The following is a 26,654-nucleotide window of genomic DNA, read 5'->3' on the forward strand; positions in this document are numbered from 1 at the left end:
CCTGGGCCCATATCTGATGGGCCTGCTTGCATAGGTGACGTGACCTCAGACCCCCCTGATGGTTGATATAGGAAACCACCGATGTGTTGTCCGTGCGGACAAGCACATGGTGACCTCTCAGGTCTGGCAGGAAATATTTGAGTGCTCGAAATACCGCCATGATTTCTAGCCGATTTATGTGCCAAGAACATTGATGGTCAAGACCTTTCACCGAGCGGCCACTCATGACCGCCCCCCATCCCGTGAGGGAAGCATCTGTCGATAGCGTTACGCGTCGACAAGAAGCCCCCAGCACTGGGCCCTGGGCGAGAAACCAAGGTTTCTTCCACATGACCAAGGCACGTAGGCATCGCCGCGTGACCTTGATCGTGTGAAACGGATTTCCCCTCTGAGAAAACCCCTTGGTCCTAAGCCACCACTGCAGAGGTCTCATGTACAGAAGGACAAAAGTGATTACGTTGGACGCAGCTGCCATGAGCCCCAACAGTCTCTGAAACTGTTTCACAGTGAGTGACTGGCCTAGTTTTACCCCCTTTACGGCTGTGAGAATCGCAGAAATACGTGCAGGAGACAGACGTGCTTGCATTGTTGTCGAATCCCATATTACTCCCAGAAAAGTGGTCCTCTGTGCTGGGAGAAGCATACTCTTTTTGGCGTTGAGCCGCAACCCCAACCTCTTTATGTGAGACAGAACGACATCTTGATGCCGAACTGCCATCTGCTCGGACTGAGCTAGAATCAACCAATCGTCGATATAATTTAATACGCGAATGCCCTGGAGTCTCAGAGGAGCCAGAGCTGCATCCACGCATTTTGGATGGATAGATACATGGAAGTACGCGTCCTTCAAGTCTATTGTGACAAACCAGTCCTCGGACTGAATCTGTGATACAATCTGTTTGAGTGTAAGAATTCTGAACTTGAGTTTCTGAACTCTGCTGTTTAATTGACGCAGATCTAGAATAGGACGCAACCCCCCATCCTTCTTTGGAACAATGAAGTAACGGCTGTAAAACCCTGACTCTCTGCTGGGAGGAGAAACCCTTTCTATAGCCCCTTTTTGTAGAAGCGTCAGTACTTCCTGCTCCATAACCAGAGCCTGCTCGAGTCCACCACTGTGGGAAGGATCCCTTGAAATCTGGGCGGACGAGAACCGAACTGAATTCTGTTACCCTTTTCTATTATATGCTAGCCTGGGTGCCAGCTCGAACCCCGCCCACAACATTTCTTGGTCGGGAAGTTCGGTCTGGACTCGATCCATTGAGGAGTAATTATGCTCGGCTCCTAGAAGGCAGAGCCAATCAAATTGCCAGGGCGGGCTTTAATCGATGATGGACAGATGGTCTGCGGTTACGTCACCAAAGAGCGCTTGATTTGAATTAGTTTACAACAAAGACGACTGCAGCTGGAGAATTGAGATTTCACGAGTTCACATTTACAAATAAGTCAGATAGAATAAATGCGTAGGCTATATGAGATGTCATGAGTTCACACAAATAAGTTAGATAGAATAAATGCGTATATGACGTGCTGTCCGAGAGGGCTGTGGACTCGGTAGCCATACTCCCCCCGTGTTCCTGGTTGTGAGAGAACAAGACAAGAGTGAGGATTCGGGGTGGTGGAGGGACCGAGGGATGCTGAAAAACTGTCAAGGAGTGTTAGGTAAGTTGACAGAGTGAATATGCTTCCTCGGTAACGTTAGACATGGTATTGTTTGATGACAAGTTGATATTGGATTGATTATTTGTACGTGCTCCTCCCGAACTTTGTTTATGAAACATCATGTGTAGATTCCGCCATCGCGTCTGTTATAGAAGATATCGACAGCACATTAATTTTAAAAGAGGAACAGAGAGCGGCGCCCGCGACATTGTGTTGGTTGAAAATATGAATGAAGGACATGCGTCATTTACTCCGTTGCTCTGATTGGTTGTAGGTCTATCCAATTGAGTGCAGAGTTGTTGTTTTTTCCTAGTTCGGTTGAGACACGCCCCATAATCAAATCTCTATGGAGCGGTATCAGACTCACATTCTGACTAGAATATGAGTATGACGAAGTCAGGCTAATTATATGCAGGACCCACTGAGAAATATTTGGTAGTAGTTTCCACTCTGCCAGAAATTGTGCTAAGGGAACCAGTCTCTCGAGACTGGCCTCTGGATTTGGTTGAACAGTCATTTCGGTGCCCTGAAGCGGCGAAGCGGCAGGGAACAACCGAACTGACCGTTCTACGACCCTCCTCTGAGGATCGTATGGGGACGCTGACACCTCGGTGCTCTGAAACGGCGAACTGGCAGGGAAAACCGAAGTGGCAGCACTGCGACTCTCCTCAGAAAACAACCTTGGCGTCAGGACTTCTTCTTAGTCCAAGCCCTCTTAGAGATGACAGTCCTCAGATCTTGCCTACCCCTAACAGGCTTAGACTGTGACCGCCACCCAGGTTCCCCAGATTGTGGAGGAGCCCGAGCGGCAATGCTCTGTTTCTGTTGCACTCTGTGCTGTGAGGAGCTCGTAGATGGCCGAGACTGCTCAGATTTAATATTCATATTTAATATTCATATATTTAATATCTCGGGGACATTGGACCGGCGAGGAAGAAACCTCTGGAACGCCGCAGATTGTTTTTTCGTTTCTTGAAACCTATCGATGGCACAATTTATAGCGTCGCCGAACAGACTTGTAGGCAAAAGAGGCACGTCCAGAAGAACAGACCTATCTCTATCTTTAATATCTGAAAGATTTAACTAAAGATGACGTTCCGTGGCCACCAGGGCTGCCATAGAACGGCCCACAGATTTGTCCGTCTCTTTGGTGGCCCGGAGAGATAGATCTGTCAGCGCTAACTTCCTCACAATCGTCCATGTCCTTCAGCAGGTCAGCCTGGTATGCTTGGAGAATAGACATGGTGTGTAAACATGTCGCGGCTTGACCTGCTGCCGAATACGCTTTACCCACCAGCGAAGATGTAGCTTTTAAAGGCTTGGTGGGTAACGTCGGGGCTTCAGTGATGACGCTGACTCGGGGGAGAGATAGCTCGCAAGCATCTCTTCCGCCCGAGGCATTGTCATATAACCATAGTGTGATATACCCTTAATATTACTATAGTTGTGGGTTATACACTCTGAAAGACACCGGTTTATTCCACGATTTTGACACCTCGGTGTGGAGATCGGTAAAAAACGGGAGTTCCCGACGAGGAGGTTGTGATCTAGATGGCAAATATCGTTCATCTAAAAGACACTTTCTAGATTCGGTTTCAGCATCATCGGCTGGCCAGTCAATATTTAATTTAGCTACAGCACGAGTAAGAGACCTCCAATATCTCCTCATCAACAGAGGTATGAGCTGGCGAAGACTCATAATCCCCTGTATCAATACTAACGACATCCAGTTCCTCAGAACTGGATAGCCACAGCATTGGTGGTTCAACCTGGGAAGGAGAAGCCGCAGAGCGGGCTCCTTCCTGGGCAGAGGCACTGGATTCAGCAGGTAAGGGCTGAGAAAGGGCGGGGCCCGTCTCAAACCCCGCTACTAAATCCATCTGCGAACCCCAAGATAAAAGCCGCCGCTGTGCCTCGGCAGCTGCGGGACCAGCACCTCGGGGAACGCGAAGCGAACCGTCCTCCTCGAAGAACGCCCGGCGGGAGTGGAGCGTCCTCACGGACAGCTTCTCGCAATGCTCACAGTCAGCCCCCTCGAGTACTGACTGGGCATGCTCCACTCCCAAACAAGCAACACAAAGCTGATGTGTGTCTCCACCCATGATGTAACGGGGGCAGGGAACAACACAACGCTTAAAATCTTGCTTGCTCGCCATTATATATGATATATTGAACTTGACAGATAACAATAAATATGACAAGGACAGATATACAGAGAGTGCTTGCTGAAGGCACAGAAGCTAACGCGGTCTGGTTTCAGGGGTGCTTTATAGTTTCCTGGTCGATGACGTCACCCGCCTATGACGTCTTGTCTTTCCATTGGACTGATTATACACGTGCTTCACAACGCAATCACGCAGGGCGTTCCCACAGCGTCTCAAACGCAGCTCGAGTTCCCTTGAAAGGGAACATCATGTTTTTAACTATGCACTTTAAGCTGATGCATATATGTATATGATATAATGTGACATGATATGGGGTCACCCTAAGACCGCTGGCCTGGTGAAAAACTATGGTAATCAAGGCGGTATAAAAAACAAGACGAGTCAAAAAAAATAAAAATGAGTCAAGTCAGTATAATTGCATGAGTCAAGACCAGTATTTGGCTCATTTTCAAGCACTTGAGACGAGCTCTCAGTGTCAAAAAGATAGTGACATCATCAGTGCTTTAATAGCTAGCTGTTAGCTACCGTATGTCGATTTTATAAAAACCGGAATGTTTCAGGAGTAAATTCAATTGATTTGTGTTTGCCACTCATATAAATAACTGAACTATCTGTGTATGGAACTGGATTAAGTGCTCAGTCTGGCAGTGATGCCAGTATTTAGCTTCAGGGCAGGGCTTTCGCGGATCACTGATGATTCAAAGGTCACGACAACTTCAAGAGAGGAAAGAAAATGCATACAGTAGCTTTCCTTACAGCATACCTCAAGTGCATACTTGTTTGTCTCAGAGTAGTCAAAGGTATGTTGTACCGCTGTGCACTCTCTTTGCCCCCTGCTTTGTCCTTGAAAAGGGGATCCAACTCAAAAAATAAGAGGATCTCTATTAGCAGTGAAACTTCATTCTGTGACATAGTCTAAGTCACTTGGCTTGTAAACTAAGCTGGCTAATAGCTGGTTACCTTATCAAGGATTTGGACGCTCTTAGCACCTTTTTTTTCCTCTAGAGGCTTGTGAAACCACAAGCCTACAGAAGTGGCAACCTAAAAAAAGAGATTGAGATCTGTCTCCCTATTCATTGCATGCAATGGCACACACACATCGGCACACAACCACAAGGTCCAACCCCTAGTGTTTAGAAGTAGGTTTGGATAAAGAGTTAAGCCCTGGGGACAGAAGGATTTCCTCTTTTTAAACTGCAGCAATTAAGTAGTCCTTTAACATGCCACTGTGAGACCAGCTGATTCATTTGTGTGAGGAGGCCTTTTCACTGGGGACTTCCACTCCACCACATTAGCATCACTGGACACACACAACCTTATTCAATTTCAAAGAGATAGTTTCAGTTGTATTTCAAACATATTTGTCTCCTAAAATAATGCGAGGCATTCATGAGAACCAAATAATGCTGATGCTTTGTTGCAGCGTCTCTGTTTGTGTGTCTGGCTGTCCGCCTCAAATGTGATGGTACACAACTTATGTTGAGTCAGCATGAATGTAGTCCTGAGGATACAGCTCTCAATGTGTTTCAGCCTTTAATAGTTGATACATATCTCTTTATTTATGTATTTGCTCTGAAATGGCTCAAAGGGCTGTTTTTTTTTTTATCAGAAGAATAATAATTTTGAAACAGCTACTGTTGCCACATACATTTGCAATGTTTAATGTATAGCACAAAATATCTGATTAAAAATAACCAAGGCATATTTTTCACATTGTATTTTTCTGAGCTTCTAAGGGGACCTTGGAGGTGGGGAAAAAATAGATGGGATGAGAAATTATATGACAGTGCTTTTGCGTTCGCTCACCAAACTTTTGCATTCTCTTGTGAAAGTGTTGCGTTCCCCAGAGAAACTTTGGGATTGTTCGCAAAAACACTAAATGCGAAAGTTTTGCGAGATAACTCAAACTAAGTATTGAGATGATTTATGGTGATTCATTACAGCGGACCTTTTGAACTGTTTCGCGGAAAATAATTTAATGTTTATTAAAGGCTCAGCAGTATTTTTTTCAAACATAATGTAAAGTTTTAGTAAAATGTAAAAAAAAAAAAAAAAAAGTAAATCTTTTGTTCATTCCAAATTAGCAATATTTCTGAGAGTGAAAAATTGTGAAAGCAATATAACAAATGACATAATCTGGAAGTAATGGAGGATTTAGGAATATATAGTTCGGAATGTATGTATATATATATATATATATATATATATATATATATATATATATATATATATATATATATATATATATATATATATATATATATATATATATATATATATATATATATATATATATATATATATATACTGTATACACATACACAGATCGTGCACACTCTAATACAGTATGTCATTGAACCAGATGTTGATCGAATTTTATTCTCCCAAAAAAATATGTTTTTAAAATACTTTGTGCAGGTGTTTCCTGTGGAAAACTGTCTCAGAGATACATAGAAATATCCAACGCTCTACATTGCGCTCATTCTTCAGCGAGGCTACAGTGTTTACTGTATTATTTTCATCCAATATTTCTTATGTTTTATCTACTTCAGTTCTCTTTTCTTCATATATAAAACAGCCCCCATTTTTGATAGACCTTGCATAAACGAGTCCTCCTCTCTTCTAGTCCCTTTTATGGTAACTGTCTGTGAATTATATTATTCCTGTAGAGGTCAGCTACAAATTATCCCACGAGCCTGTGAACTTCACGCCTGGTTGTGCATGATGCTAATTGTATAGATGATTGATCACTCCTCTTATGTACTTGGAGCTGATGAAAAGATCCCTGAAAGGCTGAGAAAATTATAGCCCTCTCAGCCAACTGGTGAACACTGCCATGCCAACCCGCCCCGAGCAGCTCTACGCAAAACCACACTCAGTACATCTGGATGTAAGGCAGTCTTTACTGATTCAGATGAATAATACATGGGTGTAAATGGATGAAGCCATAATCACGCATTTAATAGGCATTAAATATAAATGCGTCAACACACCACTTGGAGCACTCTCAGTGTAGCCAGGCGGAACTGATCAGCAGTGACTTCTGCGCTTTCTCCCCCCTTTTTTGCTCATATAATGGACAGCATTCCCATGATACAAGCCTGTACTGTACATGTTGATATGTAAATGTGAATGGACTGACCTCTTTTAAGACGTTCTGCCCTGTGAGATTGGCACCAGACTATTCTGGCATTCATGAAGGTGATCACCACTAATGTCAGCCTAGTGATTCATTATGTGGCTTCAAACGTTGTACTGCCAGTGTCACCCTCTTCCCTACTCAGCAAAAAACCCTCAAATGATCCTGAGCAGAATTGTGCAATACATGACCACTGATGCCTGCATACTTTGGCTGGACATATGCATACTTTGGCCTGCTGTTTATGTAGTAGGCCTACGTCCACATCTGATTCGTGTTGTGTTTTTGTAAGTGAGCCAGTGGATTAAACTTAATTGAACTCAGATTAGGTGGCTTTGACCTACAGTAGTGGAATTTTTATTAAAGCAGAGGCCTGCGTTTTAAAAAAACAAGCTCTTTTTGCACTTACTCTATAGCTGACTTATTCATCTCATCATGAAACTCTCTGACCCCCTTTCCCCCTTCTGTACAGCCAAAAAGCCAGCCAAATATTTTCATAGGAAATAATGAAATTCCTGAAATTATTAGGAGGGAAACCTTATATCATCTGTTCTCCTGAGCTGGCTTCCACAAGCGAACCTCTGCCGCCTTTTGATTTCTTTTTCTTTCTTGTTTATAAAGGATGATGTCATTCTATTTATTACAATATTTATATACATATACATATACATATACTGTACATGTACATACAGGCCTGGACATTAACACCTGCCAAATACGGGTGGATTTTAGCAGTGCCATGTAATGCAGTCCCTCCTACTAGCCATATATCCATATATCGATACTGAAATATCTGAATCGCTAATAATACTAATTTTCCACAGAATAGATACACGATACTCAGTGCGCTTTCTCTGTCTCTCATCTGTCTGACAGCGAGTTGACACATAAATCCACCTCCCCTCATTTTCTCAGGATGAATACAGGGCTTGAACTTCGGCGTGGGATTTTGCGTATTGCGCATAATTTTACTCATTCCCACAGATTTTGTGCTCACACCCAAAGTGCATGCACATAAAGCAGCCTCTCTGTCATGATTCTGCCTTCGTGTCCTAGATTTCTCTTGTTTTGAGGCAGAATCATGACAGACCCATGTTTTGTGTGTAAGCACATGGCCATTTGTTTGGCCATGTGCTTGCGTTGTCTCGTCATGTAACCCCGCCCCCTTGTTACCCTTGTTTAGTCATTATTGCTTTACCCATTATCACCTGTGTTCCTGATTAGTTTTCTCCCTATTTAATCCCCTCATGTTTTCTGTCCTGTGTCGGTACACTGTCTAACATGATCTACACTGTGAGTACTTTGTCAGAGACCTGTTAATTCTGTATTGAGAGTTTGTTTCCCTTTATCGTCAAGTCAGAGTTTAGTCTTTGTTTGTTATCTTGTCTTAGTCTAAGTTACCTGTCCTCAGTCCTGTTTTGCCCCCTCGTGGGTTTTGTTTTCTGTTTTTGTGTATAAATAAACCTTGAGTGTCTGCATATCTTCGTCCGCTATTGGGTTCATCCTCCACATCCCATGACACTCTCAGTGCTAAATTGAGTTCTTTTTCGCTGCTTATTGAGCTTAAGCAGTCAAATACACCCAAAATAATGTCAAAATGCTGGTCTTGGCGAGAATTCACTTAAACACAGTCAGATATGTTTTAAGTGAACGTAAACGGTTGAGGAAGAGTGTAGCAGTATAATGGATCCGTGTCAGGTCTTAAAGTTACACCAGCCTTATGTACCTGCTGGCAAATTATGAGATAATATTAATTATTAATAATAATATTATTAATAATAATAATTATATATATATATATAGCATCATTGACACTCTAATACAGAATGTCATTGAACCAAATGTTGATTGAATTTTATTCCCCCAAAAATAAATAGATATTTTGACTGAGCATATTGTGCCTGATTGGTGTTATTTTAAATGTTAAACCAACATGCTTTATAAATAGTTTTATAAAAAAGTCAAGTCAATTCACCTTCATTTATATACCACTTTTTACAATACAGATTGTTTCAAAGCAGCTTGACAGTGATAATAGGAAATTAATGCAACAAAGATTGTTTTGGCTGGACAGCAGCTCTAGAAGAAAGTCATTGACCAGCTTAAGTTAGTTTTTGATTAATTAATTTCCATTGTAAAAATCATTAGTTATTAACTAAGGGGCTGCTTACACGACACCATTTCAACTGAGATCAAAAAACTTTTAATGCATTCTGGCCATTCCTTTACACAACAACAGCGTTTTGGTGGCCTGTGAACGCAAAATTTGAAACAGGTTTTAAAATGCAAGTTTTTGAAAACGAGGTTTGAAAGCGATACTGATAATTTCTGTGTAAACTTCAAAAACGTGTGAAAACGGTGACGGCATGCACGTGCGTATTACATGTTTATGCGCAATTGAATGTTATGTGTTTGTGTTTGTTTGGAAATGTATCCAGTACTTAAACACAAAAGTGTGTTTACTAGACTTAATTTCCTTCTTTTGAACTGTCATGCCTAACAGTTTATTTTCTTTTTTTTTAATCCTTTTTTTCTAAAGGATGATGTCTATTTATTGCAATATGTAGGTTTACTCATAGGCAGAGTTTCACTTTTGTGCTTGGGGGGATTTATTATTTATTATTAAGTAATTAAATAACTAAGGATTAAATGGATTTCAAGGGAATAAATAAAAAAAGTATGGTAAAAGTAGTTATAGTTCTACTAATTCAATTGTAGTTATGAAGTAATCAATTTAAACAATTTGCAAATAATATTTTATTTTACAATGTGCACACATTCACTCTTATTCTTATGTATAATATGTAGAAAACGCAAATGTTTCTTGTCTCGTCACATTCAGTTATGAATTACATGAACCATGATAGCATATTTTCAATTCAAAACGACAAAATTTCATAGAACGCTGAGTAGATACTACATTAGATGGGCAATTACTGTCGGTCGCTGAACATTTCTATCGAAAACAGTTATCTAATACTTACATCTACTTGCATCTTTCCATGAACTCTTGTTGCATTGTGACAGTGACAGTAAGACCCGCCTTCTTTGATTTGATTGGCCATCTCGATCATTTTGAAATTGACAAACACGGTTAGACAGTTGAAGCAGAGCAGCCTAAAAATGTAATCAACCTAAAAAATTTACTTTTAAAACTTTGTCATCCTAACAACAAACAGCTTTACTCGTTCTACACTAAAATAATAAGATAAGATAAATAAAATGAGAAAATATGAATTTCTTTTTTTTTATTCATAGCTCACTAATCTAGATAAACTAGATAAACTCATTTTTCAAAAGAGGATTATCTAGATCAAGATAAACCAGTGATATACTTGTCAAATTTCTCATAAGAGAGTCAAAGTGCTCATTCTTTACCCATAACAAGTTGAAATGATTATCACAGTAATGCCCCTTGTTATGTTCTATTCTATTTTGAGTTGTTTTCTGAATGTGTGTGGAATGAGGCAGGTTATTTGAGACCTGTACCACACAAGATGTTTCCACGCTGTGCTGCATCTCATTGGCAGCTGTGTTGGCTTGTAACGTCAACACCACAACTAATCATCAATGTTCTGCCTAGAGAACATCACACTCTCAGCCTTGGTTGTTCAATTTTGTGCAACATTATCACGCCTCTGTCCTTTCCATTCACTCACACAGAAGGGGTATTAGATGGGTCAATGAAATGACCCAGATGTTGACTGAATTTTATTCCCCCCAAAATGATTAGATATGCATTAGATTGGACTGAGCATATTGTCCCTGATTGGTGTTGTCGTTTTAAAAATGGGATGTACAATAACCAACATGCTTTATAAGTAGATTTTGTTTTTGATTGAAAATATGGTCTAGTACTTAAATGCAAACGTGTTTACTAGACTTACTTTTCTTTTGAACTGTCATGAGGCTTCTAGTGTTTCTCTTTTATGACAGTGAGTGATGACTTAACAAGACATAGTGCTATGGTATAAGGCTTACGAGAAAATAAATACCAGGAAATGGTCATCCTGTCTCCTAAGCCTGTGTCTTCCTTAGAAGGTTAATACATCAAAAAGCAGTACAAAGTAATACATTAATTTTCATAATGTCTAGGCTAACCCTGGGTTTAGCAGCATGACAACAGATACTGTGTTTGATTGGTCCTCGCGGTGAACTGGCTAGCAGATGTTGATCTTAAGATGAGGAATGAGACCTGGTGGGGTCCCCCCCCCCCCATTGAATAGTGGAGGTGGGTATTTACTACATTTAAAAGTGTCAGCGGTAGGAGCTCAGGACCGCTTGTATTCATTTTTGTTCCAGCATTTTTCAAAAGAGGATTAAGCAGGCCTCCCGTAAAGACAGAGGAGGTTAACAGAGAGGCGATATGAAATACTATACGTCTGCTCAAATATGAATATATGCATGGTTACATGCTGTTGTACTTATGGAAATGTATGTCTCCAGCAAGCCAGCATTCATCACTCCAGAGAGGCTTGTCTTTGTTTGACTTGCATGACAGTTATCACTGCAGGGGAAAGGCTTGCATGGGAATAACCCAGTGTGTTTGAGGTGAAATAATAAGCATTTTAAGGGGGCCGTCTTTGGAACTATCCAAATGACACAATGCATTCCTAACTAGACAGGGCCAATGACCTCTGACCTCAGCGCTGGCTGCAGAGCGGGGATCAGGTTTCCTTCCAAATACAAACTCTGTGTGACAGCCTCACTAGGGCCATTAAATTACAGAGCACTGCTTCTCTTGACAAACATTTACACACACATGCTCTTCGTGTATTTTCTGAATGGGCTCTCCCATCTGTCCAGAGACTGTTGTATTTCATGAATAAAAAATTCCTCAAAATGTGGTAATTATATTCACCCTTTAATTGGACATTTAGATAACCAAATCCATAAATGTACCGTTTGCATATCCAGTGATGCACGAAGATATACTGCTGCTCAAAAGTTTGAGATCAGTAAAAAAATTTTGTGTTTTAAAAGTCTCTTATGCTCACCAAGGCTGCATTTATTTGATTAAAAATGGGGAAAGAAAGAAGTAATATTGTGAAATATTATTACAATTTTAAATAACTGTTTTCTTTTTGAATATATTTTAAAATGTAATTTATTCCTGTGATGGCAAAGCTGAATTTTCATTACTCCAGTCCTCAGTGTCACATGATCCTACAGAAATCATTCTAATTGGCTGATTTACTGCTCAGTAAACATTTATTATTATTATTATTATTATTTATTATCAGTGTTGAAAACAGTTGTGTACATTGTTTCAGGATGCTTTGATGAATAGAATGTTCAAAAGAACTGTATTTATTTAAAATAGAACCTTTTGTGTTGACAACCTTTATTGTCACTTTTGATCAATGTAATGCATCCTTTGCTGAATAAAAGTATACATTTATTTTAATTTCTTACTGACCCCAAACTGTTGAATTACTTATTTTCAAACTTCTTAATGAATTAAATATACACAGATTCTAATTAAAGCTACTGAAGTTTTTCTGTAAATACAGTAGCAGTAGTAGTGATTTTCTCTTTGTCTTTTGTTGTTTAATTAACATTAATGATAGATGGCAGCAGTTTAATAGGGTGCTGTCACTTCAAGACCAAATGCACGGATGTACTATACTGATACACATCTGAACTGTTATTCACCCTCATGTAGTTACAAACCTGTAAGACTTTTGTTCATCTTCGGTGAAGATCTTTTTGATCAAATCTGAGAGCTTTCTGTGCCTCCATTGACAGCTACGCAAATACCACTTTGATGCTTCAAAAAATCTAATCCATATGAATTGAGTAGTTTATCCAAATTATTATCCCCCTCGTTGAAGCCAATACCTAATTGCCTAATCCTAACCCCCCCCCCCCCACACACACACACACACACACACACACACACCTAATCCTAAACCTACCTATACTAAGGACTGTATCTGGCAGGCGATCGCCAGCAACTGATCGAATGTGTAATGTAGAAAATTATGATTGTGGAGACATTTTAATCATTCACAATCTAAAATAGTCATATCGTATCTTACTTTTTTCTGTTTTGAACAAGTGGTGTTAAAAGTCTTGTTTTTTGTTCAACAGGGCTTACATGAACGTGAAGGAGCTGAAAGAGGTTTTGAATTTGGATGGATCCACACACTTGAACATATTCTTTGCTAACTCATCTGATGAAGACGTGGCTGGTGTGGGCACTTGGCCCTGGGATAAAGAAGCTTTAACACATTTGGGTAAATAAATACATGGACCACTAAAAAATGGATAACAACAATTGGATCAGCATCATATATTTAGCATATTTTAAGCATTTTAAAGTGCCCCTATTGTGCTATATTGGTTTGGAGGACTCTTACAATTGGATTACAAACATGCATCCAAGGTCAAAAACACTTTAACTTTCACGTAATATACATTGCACATCACTTCATTTCTCAAAGAGTTTAAAAATGTTTTAGTTTTTTTTCCGAAGATTCAGTCTCTGATATGTGAAATGAACAGTGATATGAACAGTAATGATGGTGACATTTTTTCTGCATCTACTGCAGCACAAGTCCCTCATCCTTCTGAAGAGCATACAAAGTGGATTCGCTGTGCTGAAAACAGTGTCTTCTCGATATGTCAACAACCCAAACCAAACTCTTCCAGGCCTCAGCTACAACTACATTTTTTGAGGGCAGGTCAAAGTAGATGTTGTTCGCGGGCAGCCAATGATGACCATAGGCTGGAATTATGCAAATTTCTTTCATTGTTACGTACAGTGGGGAGAACAAGTATTTGATACACTGCCGATTTTGCAGGTTTTCCCACTTACAAAGCATGTAGAAGTCTGTGATTTTTATCATAGGTACTCTTCAACTGTGAGTGACGGAATCTAAAACAAAAATCCAGAAATCACATTGTATGATTTTTAAGTAATTAATTTGCATTTTATTGCATGACATAAGAATTTGATCACCTACCAACCAGTAAGAATTCCGGCTTTCACAGACCTGTTAGTTTTTCTTTAAGAAGCCCTCCTGTTCTCCCCTCATTACCTGTATTAACTGCACCTGTTTGAACTTGTTTCCTGTATAAAAGACACCTGTCCACACACTCAATCAAACAGACTCCAACCTCTCCACAATGGCCAAGACCAGAGAGCTGTGTAAGGACATCAGGGATAAAATTGTAGACCTGCACAAGGCTGGGATGGGCTACAGGACAATAGGCAAGCAGCTTGGTGAGAAGGCAACAACTGTTGGCACAATTATTAGAAAATGGAAGAAGTTCAAGATGACGGTCAATCTCCCTCGGCCTGGGGCTCCATGCAAGATCTCACCTCGTGGGGCATCAGTGATCATGAGGAAGGTGAGGGATCAGCCCAGAACTACACGGCAGGACCTGGTCAATGACCTGAAGAGAGCTGGGACCACAGTCTCAAAGAAAACCATAAGTAACACACTACGCTGTCATGAATTAAAATCCTGCAGCACACGCAAGGTTCCCCTGCGCATGTCCAGGCCCGTCTGAAGTTTGTCAATTACCATCTGGATGATCCAGAGGAGGAATGGGAGAAGGCCATGTGGTCTGATGAGACAAAAATAGAGCTTTTTGGTCTAAACTCCACTCGCCGTGTTTGGAGGAAGAAGAAGGATGAGTACAACCCCAAGAACACCATCCCAACCGTGAACCATGGAGGTGGAAACATCATTCTTTGGGGATGCTTTTCTGCAAAGGGGCAGTACGACTGCACCGTATTGAGGGGAGGATGGATGGGGCCATGTATCGCGAGATCCTGGCCAACAACCTCCTTCCCTCAGTAAGAGCATTGAAGATGGGTCGTGGCTGGGTCTTCCAGCATGACAACGACCTGAAACACACAGCCAGGGCAACTAAGGAGTGGCTCCATAAGAAGCATCTCAAGGCCCTGGAGTGGCCTAGCCAGTCTCCAGACCTGAACCCAATACAAAATCTTTGGAGGGAGCTCAAACTCTCTCGTATTGCCCAGCGACAGCCCCGAAACCTGAAGGATCTGGAGAAGGTCTGTATGGAGGAGTGGGCCAAAATCCCTGCTGCAGTGTGTGCAAACCTGGTCAAGAACTACAGGAAACATTTAGGGCCCTATTTTAACGATCTGAAACGCAAGTGTCAAAGCGCAAAGCGCAAGTAACTTTGTGGGCGGGTCTTGGCGCTGTTGCTATTTTCCCGGCGGGATAAATTACTCTTGCGCCAGGCGCAAATCTAAAATGGGTTGGTCTGAAGTAGCTTCATTATTCATAGGTGTGGTTTGGGCGTAACGTGAAATAAACCAATCAGAGAGTCATCTCACATTCCCTTTAAGAGCAGGCGCGCTTGTTCTAAAGCGGATTCCTATTATAACGGCGGATTTGCCAGGCGCGCGCCAGGAGCGGTTCACAGCCGAGGAGAGCAACGCTCTCGTCAGGGACGTTGGGGATGGAGAAACCCACCCAAATTAACTTCGGTTAAAAAGGCGTATGATAATTTGGGTAAATGTGTAAGCTAGATGTATGCTTTTATAATAAACTGTCTATCTATCTATCTATCTATCTATCTATCTATCTATCTATCTATCTATCTATCTATCTATCTATCTATCTATCTATCTATCTATCTATCTATCTATCTATCTATCTATCTATCTATCTATCGTAATAATGTATGATTTGCAAAAATGCAAACTGCTGCTTCTGTGTAGATGAGAGAATCAAAGTGTATGCGCGTTGTGCACACGCTACATTGATTATGGCCAAGCATGCGCCCTTAAAATAGCATATGAATAACATGCGCAACGCGCCACTGACTTTAAACTATTTTTTCCTGGTTAGTGGCGCAATTGTTTTCTAAACCTGCAAAATACCATGAAGGAACGTTTGCGCCGGAACATGCCTCCTTTTTTGCGCTGAACTGCCCAGCTGAACCGCCCAATGTAGTTCATTCCCTAGTTTAGCGACGTGCTTCTGTGGAGGGAAAAGCGCGCTTTGCGCGGGTGCAAAATAGGAATGATACATGCGTCAGTGTACAAAGTCAATCGCGCTGGGTACAAGATAGGGCCCATGATCTCTGTAATTGCAAACAAAGGTTTCTGTACCAAATATTAAGTTCTGCTTTTCTGATGTATCAAATACTTTTGTCATGCAATAAAATGCAAATTAATTACTTAAATATCATACAATGTGATTTTCTGGATTTTTGTTTTAGATTCCGTCACTCACAGTTGAAGAGTACCTATGATAAAATTACAGACTTCTACATGCTTTGTAAGTTGGAAAACCTGCAAAATCGGCAGTGTATGAAATACTTGTTCTCCCCAATGTAGGTATATAACATGAAGTGAGACTGGAATTGCTGACGACTTGTTTTGGCAGTTCAGAATTGATTCTTTCTTTTAGGAGACAATAACTTCATTTGTTGTGCACTTTGATCTTTTAAAGTTTGCAGACATTTTACATTCACAAGTATCTATATTACACAATGGCCCGGTTTCACAGACAGGGCTTAGACTAAGCCAGGATTAGACCATAGATCAATTAGGACATTTAAGTAATTTTTATAAACATGCTTAGAAAAAAACATTACCGATGTGCATCTTAACTAAAAAGGCACTGATATATTTTTAAGATCAGTCAGTGCAAGTTTATTTCAGTGGAAACAGCTCAGACTTACATTTTAGTCTAGGACTAGTCTTAAGCCCTGTCTGTGAAACCAGAGGAATGCATTAAAAGGTAATATTCGAAAAACCATAATAGGGGCACTTTAAAGAGCAGTGACCCAAAAAGATCAGCAAAAGATTTCAGAGCTATGGCACAGTGGTTGCACACATCGTAATGACATATAAAGGAAGCAGGTTTGAGTCTGAATTGTCATTTCCTGTCAACTTTTATTGTCATCAGAAAACGTTCCAAAATGAACAGGTACCAAAAAAAATGATGCTTATGATACCTGTTCTTGCTTTCTTTTTTGAGGTGGGATTGTATTAAACCCTTCATTTTATGGTACGTTTGGCCACACTCACACCATGATCCATGAGATTGGCCACAGCCTCGGACTGTACCATGTCTTCAGGGGAATCTCAGAGGTGGAGTCCTGTAACGATGCCTGCTTGGAGACTGAGCCCTCTCTTGAGACTGGAGATCTGTGTGCAGATACTAATCCCACACCCAAGTACAAGTACTGCAGAGATCCTGAGCCAGGCAATGATACCTGTGGCAGACGTCATTTCAAAAACACCCCTTTCAACAATTACATGAGCTATGCTGGTAAGACATATTTATCAACTCTCAGGGTCCTATCATACACCTGGTGCAATGCAGCGCCAAGCGCGACGCAAGTGTTTTTTGCTAGTTTCAGCTTGACACAGTTATCATTTTCACATCCTGCGCCACGTTGTTTAAATAGCAAATACATTTGCGACCATGTGTGCGCCCATGGGCGTGCTGGTCTAAAAAAGAGGTGTGTTCAGGCGCATTGTTGGCGCATTGCTATTTTGAGGCAACTGAAATATACTGCTTATTTTACCAAAATATTTTTTTGTTATTTAAAGAGCGCGTTAGTAATGTGCGCCTATAGGCAGGTCCACAGCGTGTGTACACTCTGCTTATTACACACACAGGGACGCCCAGCAGCACACAAACTAGACAAATATTAAAAATAAAAAGATTTCAATATAATATATAATATCAATTAATATTGTGTACATAAAGATATGGTGGAATCCTTGACCCGTAGATGGTCTGCTTGCGTGTTTTAACAGGAGCAGATCCGTTTGCGCTCTTGCAAATTCTGCCATGTAAATAGCAAATCCGCCATGGCGCGAGTGCATCTGGCTTTTAAAGGGAACGGGAAATTACACTCTGATTGTTTTTTTGCACGTTACGCCCAAAACACACCCATTACTCATTAAGAGAATATAGAAAACCCTTTTAGACCATGCTCCGGGCGCGCCGACCATTTTTCCCATCGTTTAACTAGCAAAAGTTGATTCGGACATGGCCTTAGTGCACTTGTGCCCTGCGCTTTAAGACCAAGCGCTTAGATCATTAAAATAGGCCCCTCAATGTCTGTTGAGTTGAAGATTTTCTCTATTATTATTATTATTATTATTATTATTATGATTTTTTTTGCTTTTTCTGAGCTGATTCTTACAGGAAATTTGTGAAATGGATTTAAAATTAGTGTAACATCTGTGATTTCTTTGTTTGTTTTGTTCCCATAAAGATGATGACTGCACAAATTCCTTCACGCTGAACCAGGTGGCTCGGATGCACTGTTACCTAGATCTGATCTACCAGTCTTGGAGACCTGGCAGTAAACCAGCTCCTGTTCCTCTACCACCTCGAGTAACAGCGCAGGACCAAGACTCCCTTACTCTGGAATGGTTCCCTGCTCTCACTGGCCATTACTTAGACAGGTGAAAAGAACTATTAAAACATGTATTAAAATATTAATGTATAATTTTCCCCATTATGAAAAATTTAACATTTCTTAAAATTGTGAAACCCAAGAAGTAACTTTTTTTTGGTGTAGGAACATATTGAGAAGATATAAATGTATTAAGAAAAAAATTATCCTACAAAATTTTTTTAGTAAAAGATTTGTTTTTACAACATTTAGTTCAAAACAAGCTAGCTACTACTGATTTATATCTTAATTTAGTTTAAATTTGAAAAACCTGTTACCCAGTCTGGTGTTTTCAAAAATACTTTATTATTTAATTATGTTTTTAATTTCATTTTTATATCAGCCTAATCAGTTTATTTCTAGAAAATCACACACAATTTTTTTTAACTTTATATAAAAATGTCCCAACAAAAATGTTCTCATATAAATCTCAAAGAAAATGAAAATAAATTAAAACATTTAGTTATATTGACATCCTTGAAAAACAGCATTGTATGAAGGTTAAGCACCTCCTTCCATGTACATTCATTGAAAAGGGGAAGAAAAAGAAAAAAAAGTTTCATGCCCTGTACAATAAAAAGTGCCTAATATTAAACAAATGATAATCCCTGTAGAGAGGAGAAACCTGATACAAAATGATGTACACTACAATGAGATAGTGATGTTTTGAGTGTCTCCAAGACTTGTTTCAGTTGTTAATTGTCTCAAGTTTCATTAGGTTTTATTAGTTCATTCCAGAAATTAATATATTGTGTAAGTTCCCCAATAAAAATTGTTGGACAGATGCTAAACAAGTCAAGGTCAATCATGTCAATAACGATTAAAGTTTATGTAGTGCAGTAATGTACGTGACATCAAAAGATTGAAGTTGTAGTGGGCTGATGGAGAGGTTCGAGTCATGTACCAATTTCTCTCCCATCACCATAGTATTTCTTTCAACGGTTTTATTCATTTTTAGGGTGTGTTCACACTTGGCATGTTTGGTTCGATTAAAACTAATGTTGGTGTGTTTGCTCTGTTAGTCCGGTTCATTTGAATAAGTGTGAATGCTGCCAACCGAACCCTGGTGCGCACCAAAGAAGCGGACCGAGACCGCTGAAAAGATGGGTTTCGAATGAAATATGAGTGCAACATGGACCAAAGACATGTAAACAAACCCAAAACAGGACATGGTGTCACAAGATACGACCCAAAAATGACAGAATGCTCATGAATACCTGTTTTTTGAATATGAATCATGAATACCTGATGCATATACAGTTGTGGTTAGAATTATTGGCACCCCTGGTAATATGATCAAAGCTGGCTGTAAAAATAAATCTCCTTTGTTTATCCCTTTGATCTTTTATTAAAAAAATTAGCAAAAATCTAACCTTTCATTGAAGTAAAAGAATTGAAAGTGGGGGAAATCACATTATGAAATAAATGTTTTTCTCAAACACATTGTCCACAATTATTGGCACACTTTTATTAAATAGTTTTGGCAACCTCCTTTTGCCAAGATAACAGCTCCGAGTTTTCTCCTATAATGACTGATTAGTTTGGAGAACACCTGACAAGAGATCAGAGACCATTCCTCCATACAGAATCTTTCCAGATCCTTTAGATTCCCAGCTCCATGTTGGTGCTTCTTCTCTTCAGTTCACCCCACTCATTTTCTATAGGGTTCAGGTCAGGGAACTGGGATGGCCATGGCAGAAGCTTCATTTTGTGCTCAGTGACACATTTTTGTGTTGATTTTGATGTTTGTTTTGGATCATTATCCTGATGGACGATCCAACCACGGCCCGTACAATGCAACTGGCATTTAAAGGGAATGGGAGATGAGACTATGATTGGTTTAACGCACGTAAATCCCAGAACACACCCATTACTCATTATGAGAATAGGGACAACCCTTTTAGACCAACTAGGAAAAGTGGATTGGGATACGCCCTAAGTGAACTTTTGCCATGTGCTTTAGACCATGCGCTTGGACCAATGAAATAGGGCCCTAAAGATCCAGCAGTATATTTGACTGTGGGCATGGGGTACTTGTTATCCCATCTGGTGGGTTTGCTACCAAAAAGCTTTTTTTTTTGTTTCATTTGACCATAGAGTCCGGTCCCTTTTGAAGTTCCAGTCGTGTCTGACAACCAAATATGCTGGAGTTTATTTTTTGAGGAGCGAGGAGGATTTTTCTTGAAACCTTCCCAAACAACATGTGGTGATGAAGGGGTTGTTTGTTTATTTTTTAGGCTTTCTGACCCCCAAGACTCAAGTAATTTCTTCAATTCTCCATCTATGGAGAGTCTTTGGCCACTCAAACTTTCCTCCTCACCATGCAATAAGACAATATAGACACACATCCTCTTCCAGGCAGATTTGTAACATCTTTAGTTGATTGGAACGTCTTAATTTTTGCCCTGATGGTGGAAATGGGAATTTTTAATGCTTTAAAGGAGAACTCCGGTCAGTTTTAACATTGAGCTAATTTTTTTGTACATTTGGAGTGCTGTCAGTACAGAGAACAACGACAAAAATCGGTGTTGCCTACACCGTGTTATCCTGTTTTTAAAATTTGCACCCTGTTGACTTCAATGGGGCAAGTTTTAAACCAGCTTTTAGCCCCTTAACATCCTTGATGTGTCATTACAAGTGCACAGGTCATGTGAGTGATTCCTTCGGGGTGAACACGGGTGAATCTGACTGCAGTAGATGTGAAATATATGAATAAAAATGATGTTTATTATTAGTAATCGATTGTCGAGTTCACGCGCATAGGTTTAGTTACCTATGATCACGCGCGTGAACTCAACAATCGACTAATGTGGCCTTCGACCGAAAACAGGATGAAAATACAGGTATGTGCGCTGGCTGAACAAACATCATTTTTATTCATATCTTATCTACTGCAGTCAGATTAACCCGCGTTCACCCCGAAGGAATCACTCACATGACCTGTGCACTTGTAATGACACATCAAGGATGTTAAGAGGCTAAAAGCAGGTTTAAAACTTGCCCCATTGAAGTCAACAGGGTGCAAATTTTAAAAACAGGATAACACGGTGTAGGCAACACCGATTTTTGACGTTGTTCTCTGTACTGACAGCACTCCAAATGTACAAAAAAATTAGCTCAATGTTAAAACTGACCGGAGTTCTCCTTTAACTATTTTCTTACAGCCACTTTTTTGTGAAGTTAAACAATCTTTTGCTGCACATCAGAACTATATTCTTTGGTTTTATTCATTGTGATGGATGATTAAGGAAATTTGGCCTTTGTGTTTCCTAATTTTTATACTCCTGTAAAAACAAGAAGTCATAGCTAGACAATGTCATGTTCCTAGCCAACCTTGTATGCTAGAAAATGTTAATATTAATGGGAATATACTTAAGAGATATTTTTCTCATAAAAAATTCTAGGGGTGCCAATAATTGTGGCTATGCAATGTGTTTTGGAGAAAAACATTGTTCAAAATGTGATTCCCCCCCACTTTCAATTCTTTTACTACAATGAATATTTCAAAAGGATAAAAATGCAGGTTAATTTTTATAGCCATCTTTGATCAGGGGTGCCAATAATTCTGACCAAAACTGTCCTATCATATGTACGCACATACAGCGAGCGCATTTAGCCCAGCACACAGCATTGTTTTGGATGTTCCTGTCGCAAAATGTACATCATACATTTTTTTTACTTTAGGTTCGGTGACAGTGTGAACTCTAAGCAAACCAGGACTACATGTGGTATAGTCCAAACAACAAGTGTGAACACAACCTTAAAGGCATCAAGAGGTTATAAAAAAGTTGTGGTGTTGCTGTGTCTAAGTTGCTACTTTGGCTGTCTGTTGATTTCCTAGAGAAGTGGGATCAGTTTGTGACAGATGTACTGAAGTTGGGGTGCTCCTTCAGTATGCCTCGAACTCGTCCTCTCCCAGACCCTGCGCCCCCTCCGGCCACTGGAGCCCCCGTGAAGCCGAAGGTAAGACTCAGTAATCTTTAGACTAAAATATTATCCAAAAGCCTTACAACGGATGCCTTCTTAATTTGACTGATATGCATTTTGAAATCAGATTTTTGAAAGTAGAAACCTTACAAAAAACCTTTTGACCAGTCCAGGAAGATCAAAGGTAGAATCTTTTTTTGTTTTAAGAACCAATGCTTAAGTGATTTGAACTCTATCAGGTTTTTATCATTTTATTTGAGTGCTGTCCACAAGATGCTCTGGAACAATAACAACAGCATAATACGATTTTAACGGTTGAATTTACTATGACATTAAGCCATACTAATTCACATTGCATATGATGAGACTTACAGGCCATTTAATGGTTTTGTTAGTGGCCTACTTGAATTATTTTAGGATTCCTGTTTGGATTTTAGCTGACTGCTTTGGCAAAGTGAAAGGAACCTGTTTCTATTGACACTTGGAAATTGTGTTTAATTGGTGAGTGCCGTTCAGAACCATTAATGTGCAGTTTTATTGAGTGGGATAAATGATTAAGGCATTTCACCCAATGCACGATGCCAAGTGAGGCCAATATTGGATGGAACAGCAAAGTAATCTATGAGGAGAAGAACTAAAAAGTGTGGAAAAAATTAGTCATAGGGGTTGTCATAAATTTCGATTTTCTCATGTGTTTATTTTAAGGCTAGAAAAATGTGGACATATGGAAGAATTGGTCCATAGAGCTTTGTGCACATAAATGAATGTTTTTTACCACAGGGAATGAGTCATGTTTTCCTGTGCTGTATCAATGATCTTGCCCTCGTAGTTCAACCTTTGATCCGGTATCACATAACGAAGCCAAACTGACATAGTCAGGCTATTCTTATCGGAATTCTGAGGATTTTTTTTCTTTGGTTGTTCTTTTTGTATTTTATTATAAGTATGAAATATCTCTATAACTTACCTAAGCAATCAGGAAAAGCTCTAGGGCCTAACAGCCATGACATATGCCCACTATTTTTTGCTCGAACCACAAAAACTCTTGAAAAAGTGAATTGGTCTTGACATTGAAATGTTGAAAACAACTTCAGAGACCTACATTCCAGAGGCCGGCTGTTTTTCTGTTTAATTACTTAATCACTTCATTTGGGTTACTTTTAAAAATGGGTGAGTCAGACTTGTGGCGGGTACGGCCGTAAGTGCATGCTTGTATCCCTCAAAGCCAAGTTGGCCCAGCAGTGGCTACACGCAGTCAGCTGAGAAGGCATGCCCAGGCTTGCCATGGCCACATCGCTTTAACTATGCTTTGCACTTGGATGGATTCCCTGATGTACTCTATTGCCCTTGCCATCTTTCCACTGTTTACGATCGGATAAAAAACCTGACTTTGACGACCTGCAGCTGTCTTGAACCTCTGCCTTTTACCGCTCTCAGAAAATCACCTGCCTGCATTGCACACCTCATCTAATGCATGCCCCCTGTCCTCAATTATCTAGGTTAAAAAAGCCATTTCCCCCTGTTCAAGTGTCCTTAGTTGACTCTCTGGAAACAAGCATTATGGCAGGGTTGCCCTTATCGTGTTGCTGGAATTCAAGAAAAGAACAACACTGGCACAATAAATAGATGGATGAGTGCTGTGCAAAGTCAACTCGATTTGCTACCCAAATTGTGGTTTCTAGTGCTCATGAGAAGGCTCATGAGTTGACTGAAAACATGAAGAAGAGAATGAAAGTGAGGCACAAAATTAAGGAATGCTAGGAATGACTTGTTTCTCTGTCCCACTCTTACCTCAATGCATTCATTTGTCTGCTGTGTCTCCATTGCTAAGATACTGATTATGTCGGTAAGCTTTAATGATCGGCAAATGTTTCCAGTATGTCTATCAATAATCTTCAAGTGGATGTTTTTTTATTTTTTTAAGATGATGCAAATGTTTGGTTTGTTTGATGTGAGTTAATGCAAGGCTTGTGATTTATAACTTATTGGTTTGTTTTGGAAAGTCTAGTTCTGCTTGATCGCTTGCACTATTTCTGGCTTTGTCCTTTCTCCCATTTCCATCTAATATTTCTTCTAATATTCCCTTGATCAGCAGCTGAGGTACATGGGGGACCTATGTGGGAGACATTTTGCAAAGATTTGTGCATTTGATACTATAAAAATGCATCTAGTTTCAGAACATTCCAGTTTGTTTTGGCCATCTAACTGAGCAACAAATACCCACCTTAGAAAAATGGTGATATCAGAGTCAGACGTGCGAGGGAGGTTACCTAGATGCTTGGCTGAGGTCAACCAAATAAACATTTACAAAACTTTTGCCCAACTATTTTTCCATTTGTCATTTAACTTGTAGTCAGACTACATATGTTGCTTGACTGAGGTCAACCAAAATAAACGCTAAAGAAGCTTTTACCTCACCTTTTTTCCATTCGTCATGCAACCAGTCAGATCAAAAACCAAAATTATAAAAGCAACAGTGACCCCAAAATGGGACGCTTAAGCCACACTTAAAAATCTATAAATATCATGAAATTAAATAAAATTATTAAAATATCAACGTGAAATCACAAAACAAGAAAAAAAATGTGGTTGTAGTTTTTTTTTTTTGTGAAATTTTTCTAATCACAAGATGCACAATGATAAAGATTACACTCAACTGATTACAATAGATTACGCTGACCTTAACTCTAACTGGACAGAAACAGGGAATGGTTAAACTAACTAACTAACTAACTAACTAAATAAATAAATAAAAACAGCTCAGACATAAAATACAAAGGTACATTCTGTATAATATGAGTCACTGGGCATCTTCAAAAAAAAAGCTGTTCAAAATTAGGAAAATTAGGAAAAGCTGTTTACCCTGTTCAAAATTAGGGTAAAAAAGCATTTGGAAACCTTCTGGATGTGGTTACGTTAGCCTTAGTTAATCATGTTCATATGTGAACTAAAACAACTAACCACTAAACCCGTGGTTACTCTCCTAGGAAACATGCAAACTTGAGAAGAACTAACTCCATACCTCCACTTAAATCAATGCAACACCAGTTGGTCAAAAAGGTTCAGGAAAGGCTAGCATCATTTTTATTTACATATGCCAATTGGTTTGGTATTTTCTTTTCCAATGCAACCAAATACTTTTTGAGTTTATATGCTGTTCTGATATTACACATAGCATATTTTTTTTGCCATCTTTTTAGTGGTGTTTAAAAAATCCATGGCTGCATCTGAAAGCTTAAAAATGCTGCATTAGGATAAGGCATAAAGGCACATCCGAATCCAATGTTAGGTTCTCTTCCTGATACCTTCATTTGATCAATTTTTTAAGGTAGCATAGATGTATCCTTCTCTGCCTTTGATATCCCACAATCCTGTGTGTTTCATTCTGTGATAGTTGAGCTAGAAAAATAAAGAAAGTTGTGGTTGGTGATCAGTTTGTTTGTAAATGTACATTTTTGACCAAATGTACTTTTTTGTTTTTTACCAATGTTTTCCACTTTTGATGTCATTTCTAGCGAGAAAGTACTATTGTAGTAATTAAATATTCACATGTCTCACTGATACAGCAGTAAGACAACAAGCCAGTTGCCTAGGTTTTCTGACACAACCCATGTAGGATGAAGGACCATTCTCATCTGCTTGAGTATTTAAGATGTCCTCAGTGACTTTGTTCTGCATGCCAACAAAGGTTGCTGGAATCAAATAAATAATGCTCCACAGAAACTCATCATTATAATATAAAATAATTATTAAACTTTATTATCATTTATTATTATCCACAGCAAGCGTGTAGCTGTTAGCCACTGCTGTAGGTCCCGTTTTTAAGCACATTTTCCTTCAGAGCTTCAGTGGGGCCTCCCTGTCAAGCTCACCCCCTCTCCGGTCCCCTCCCCCTTCAGATGCCTCACAATGACCTCTTGACAGTTTATAAAAAGGAAAAACTGGGCCCAGGGCCAGAATTCTCCCTATGACCTCCTGCCATCTCACCGAAGAACATCATTTGGCCGTCTTAGAAACTGTTTGTTTTTGAACTGTCATTCATTAATCCAAGAACCCAATAATCATATGTAATAACAGAACGTAGTGCAATTGATATAATTCAGGATTGCTTCTACAGTCTTTTATGTTCATCTGTAAATAATTAGCGGTGCTTGCTAAGGCAAACATCAGTATTCCTATTGGTTATTCTTAGGTTTAAGGGTTTTCAACCTCTAGCAATTCCCTGGCAAGCACGCTACAGTGTAAAAAAAAAAAAAAGAACAGTAAAATACTGTAAAATTGCTACTCTAATAGTTCCCTTATACGGTAAACACTTTTAATAGATTTAACAGGACATTTTAAGTAGATTTACAGTA

At 39.6% G+C, this 26,654-nt stretch overlaps 1 protein-coding gene across 2 annotated transcripts in view; it reads left to right on the forward strand.

Annotated features, from left to right (window-relative positions):
* Positions 1 to 26,654, forward strand: part of pappab (pregnancy-associated plasma protein A, pappalysin 1b) — a 120,747-nt gene that overhangs the window by 12,879 nt on the left and 81,214 nt on the right. For both annotated transcript variants that reach the window (XM_081367174.1, XM_081367175.1), the window contains exons 3-6: positions 13,060 to 13,205; positions 16,938 to 17,231; positions 18,190 to 18,382; positions 22,214 to 22,335. In XM_081367174.1, the coding sequence (XP_081223300.1) occupies positions 13,060 to 13,205; positions 16,938 to 17,231; positions 18,190 to 18,382; positions 22,214 to 22,335 (755 nt within the window). The remainder of the gene's footprint in view (positions 1 to 13,059; positions 13,206 to 16,937; positions 17,232 to 18,189; positions 18,383 to 22,213; positions 22,336 to 26,654) is intronic.

Source organism: Scardinius erythrophthalmus, assembly GCF_964197995.2.
Source record: "Scardinius erythrophthalmus genome assembly, chromosome: 5".
Classification (NCBI taxonomy): domain Eukaryota; kingdom Metazoa; phylum Chordata; class Actinopteri; order Cypriniformes; family Leuciscidae; genus Scardinius; species Scardinius erythrophthalmus.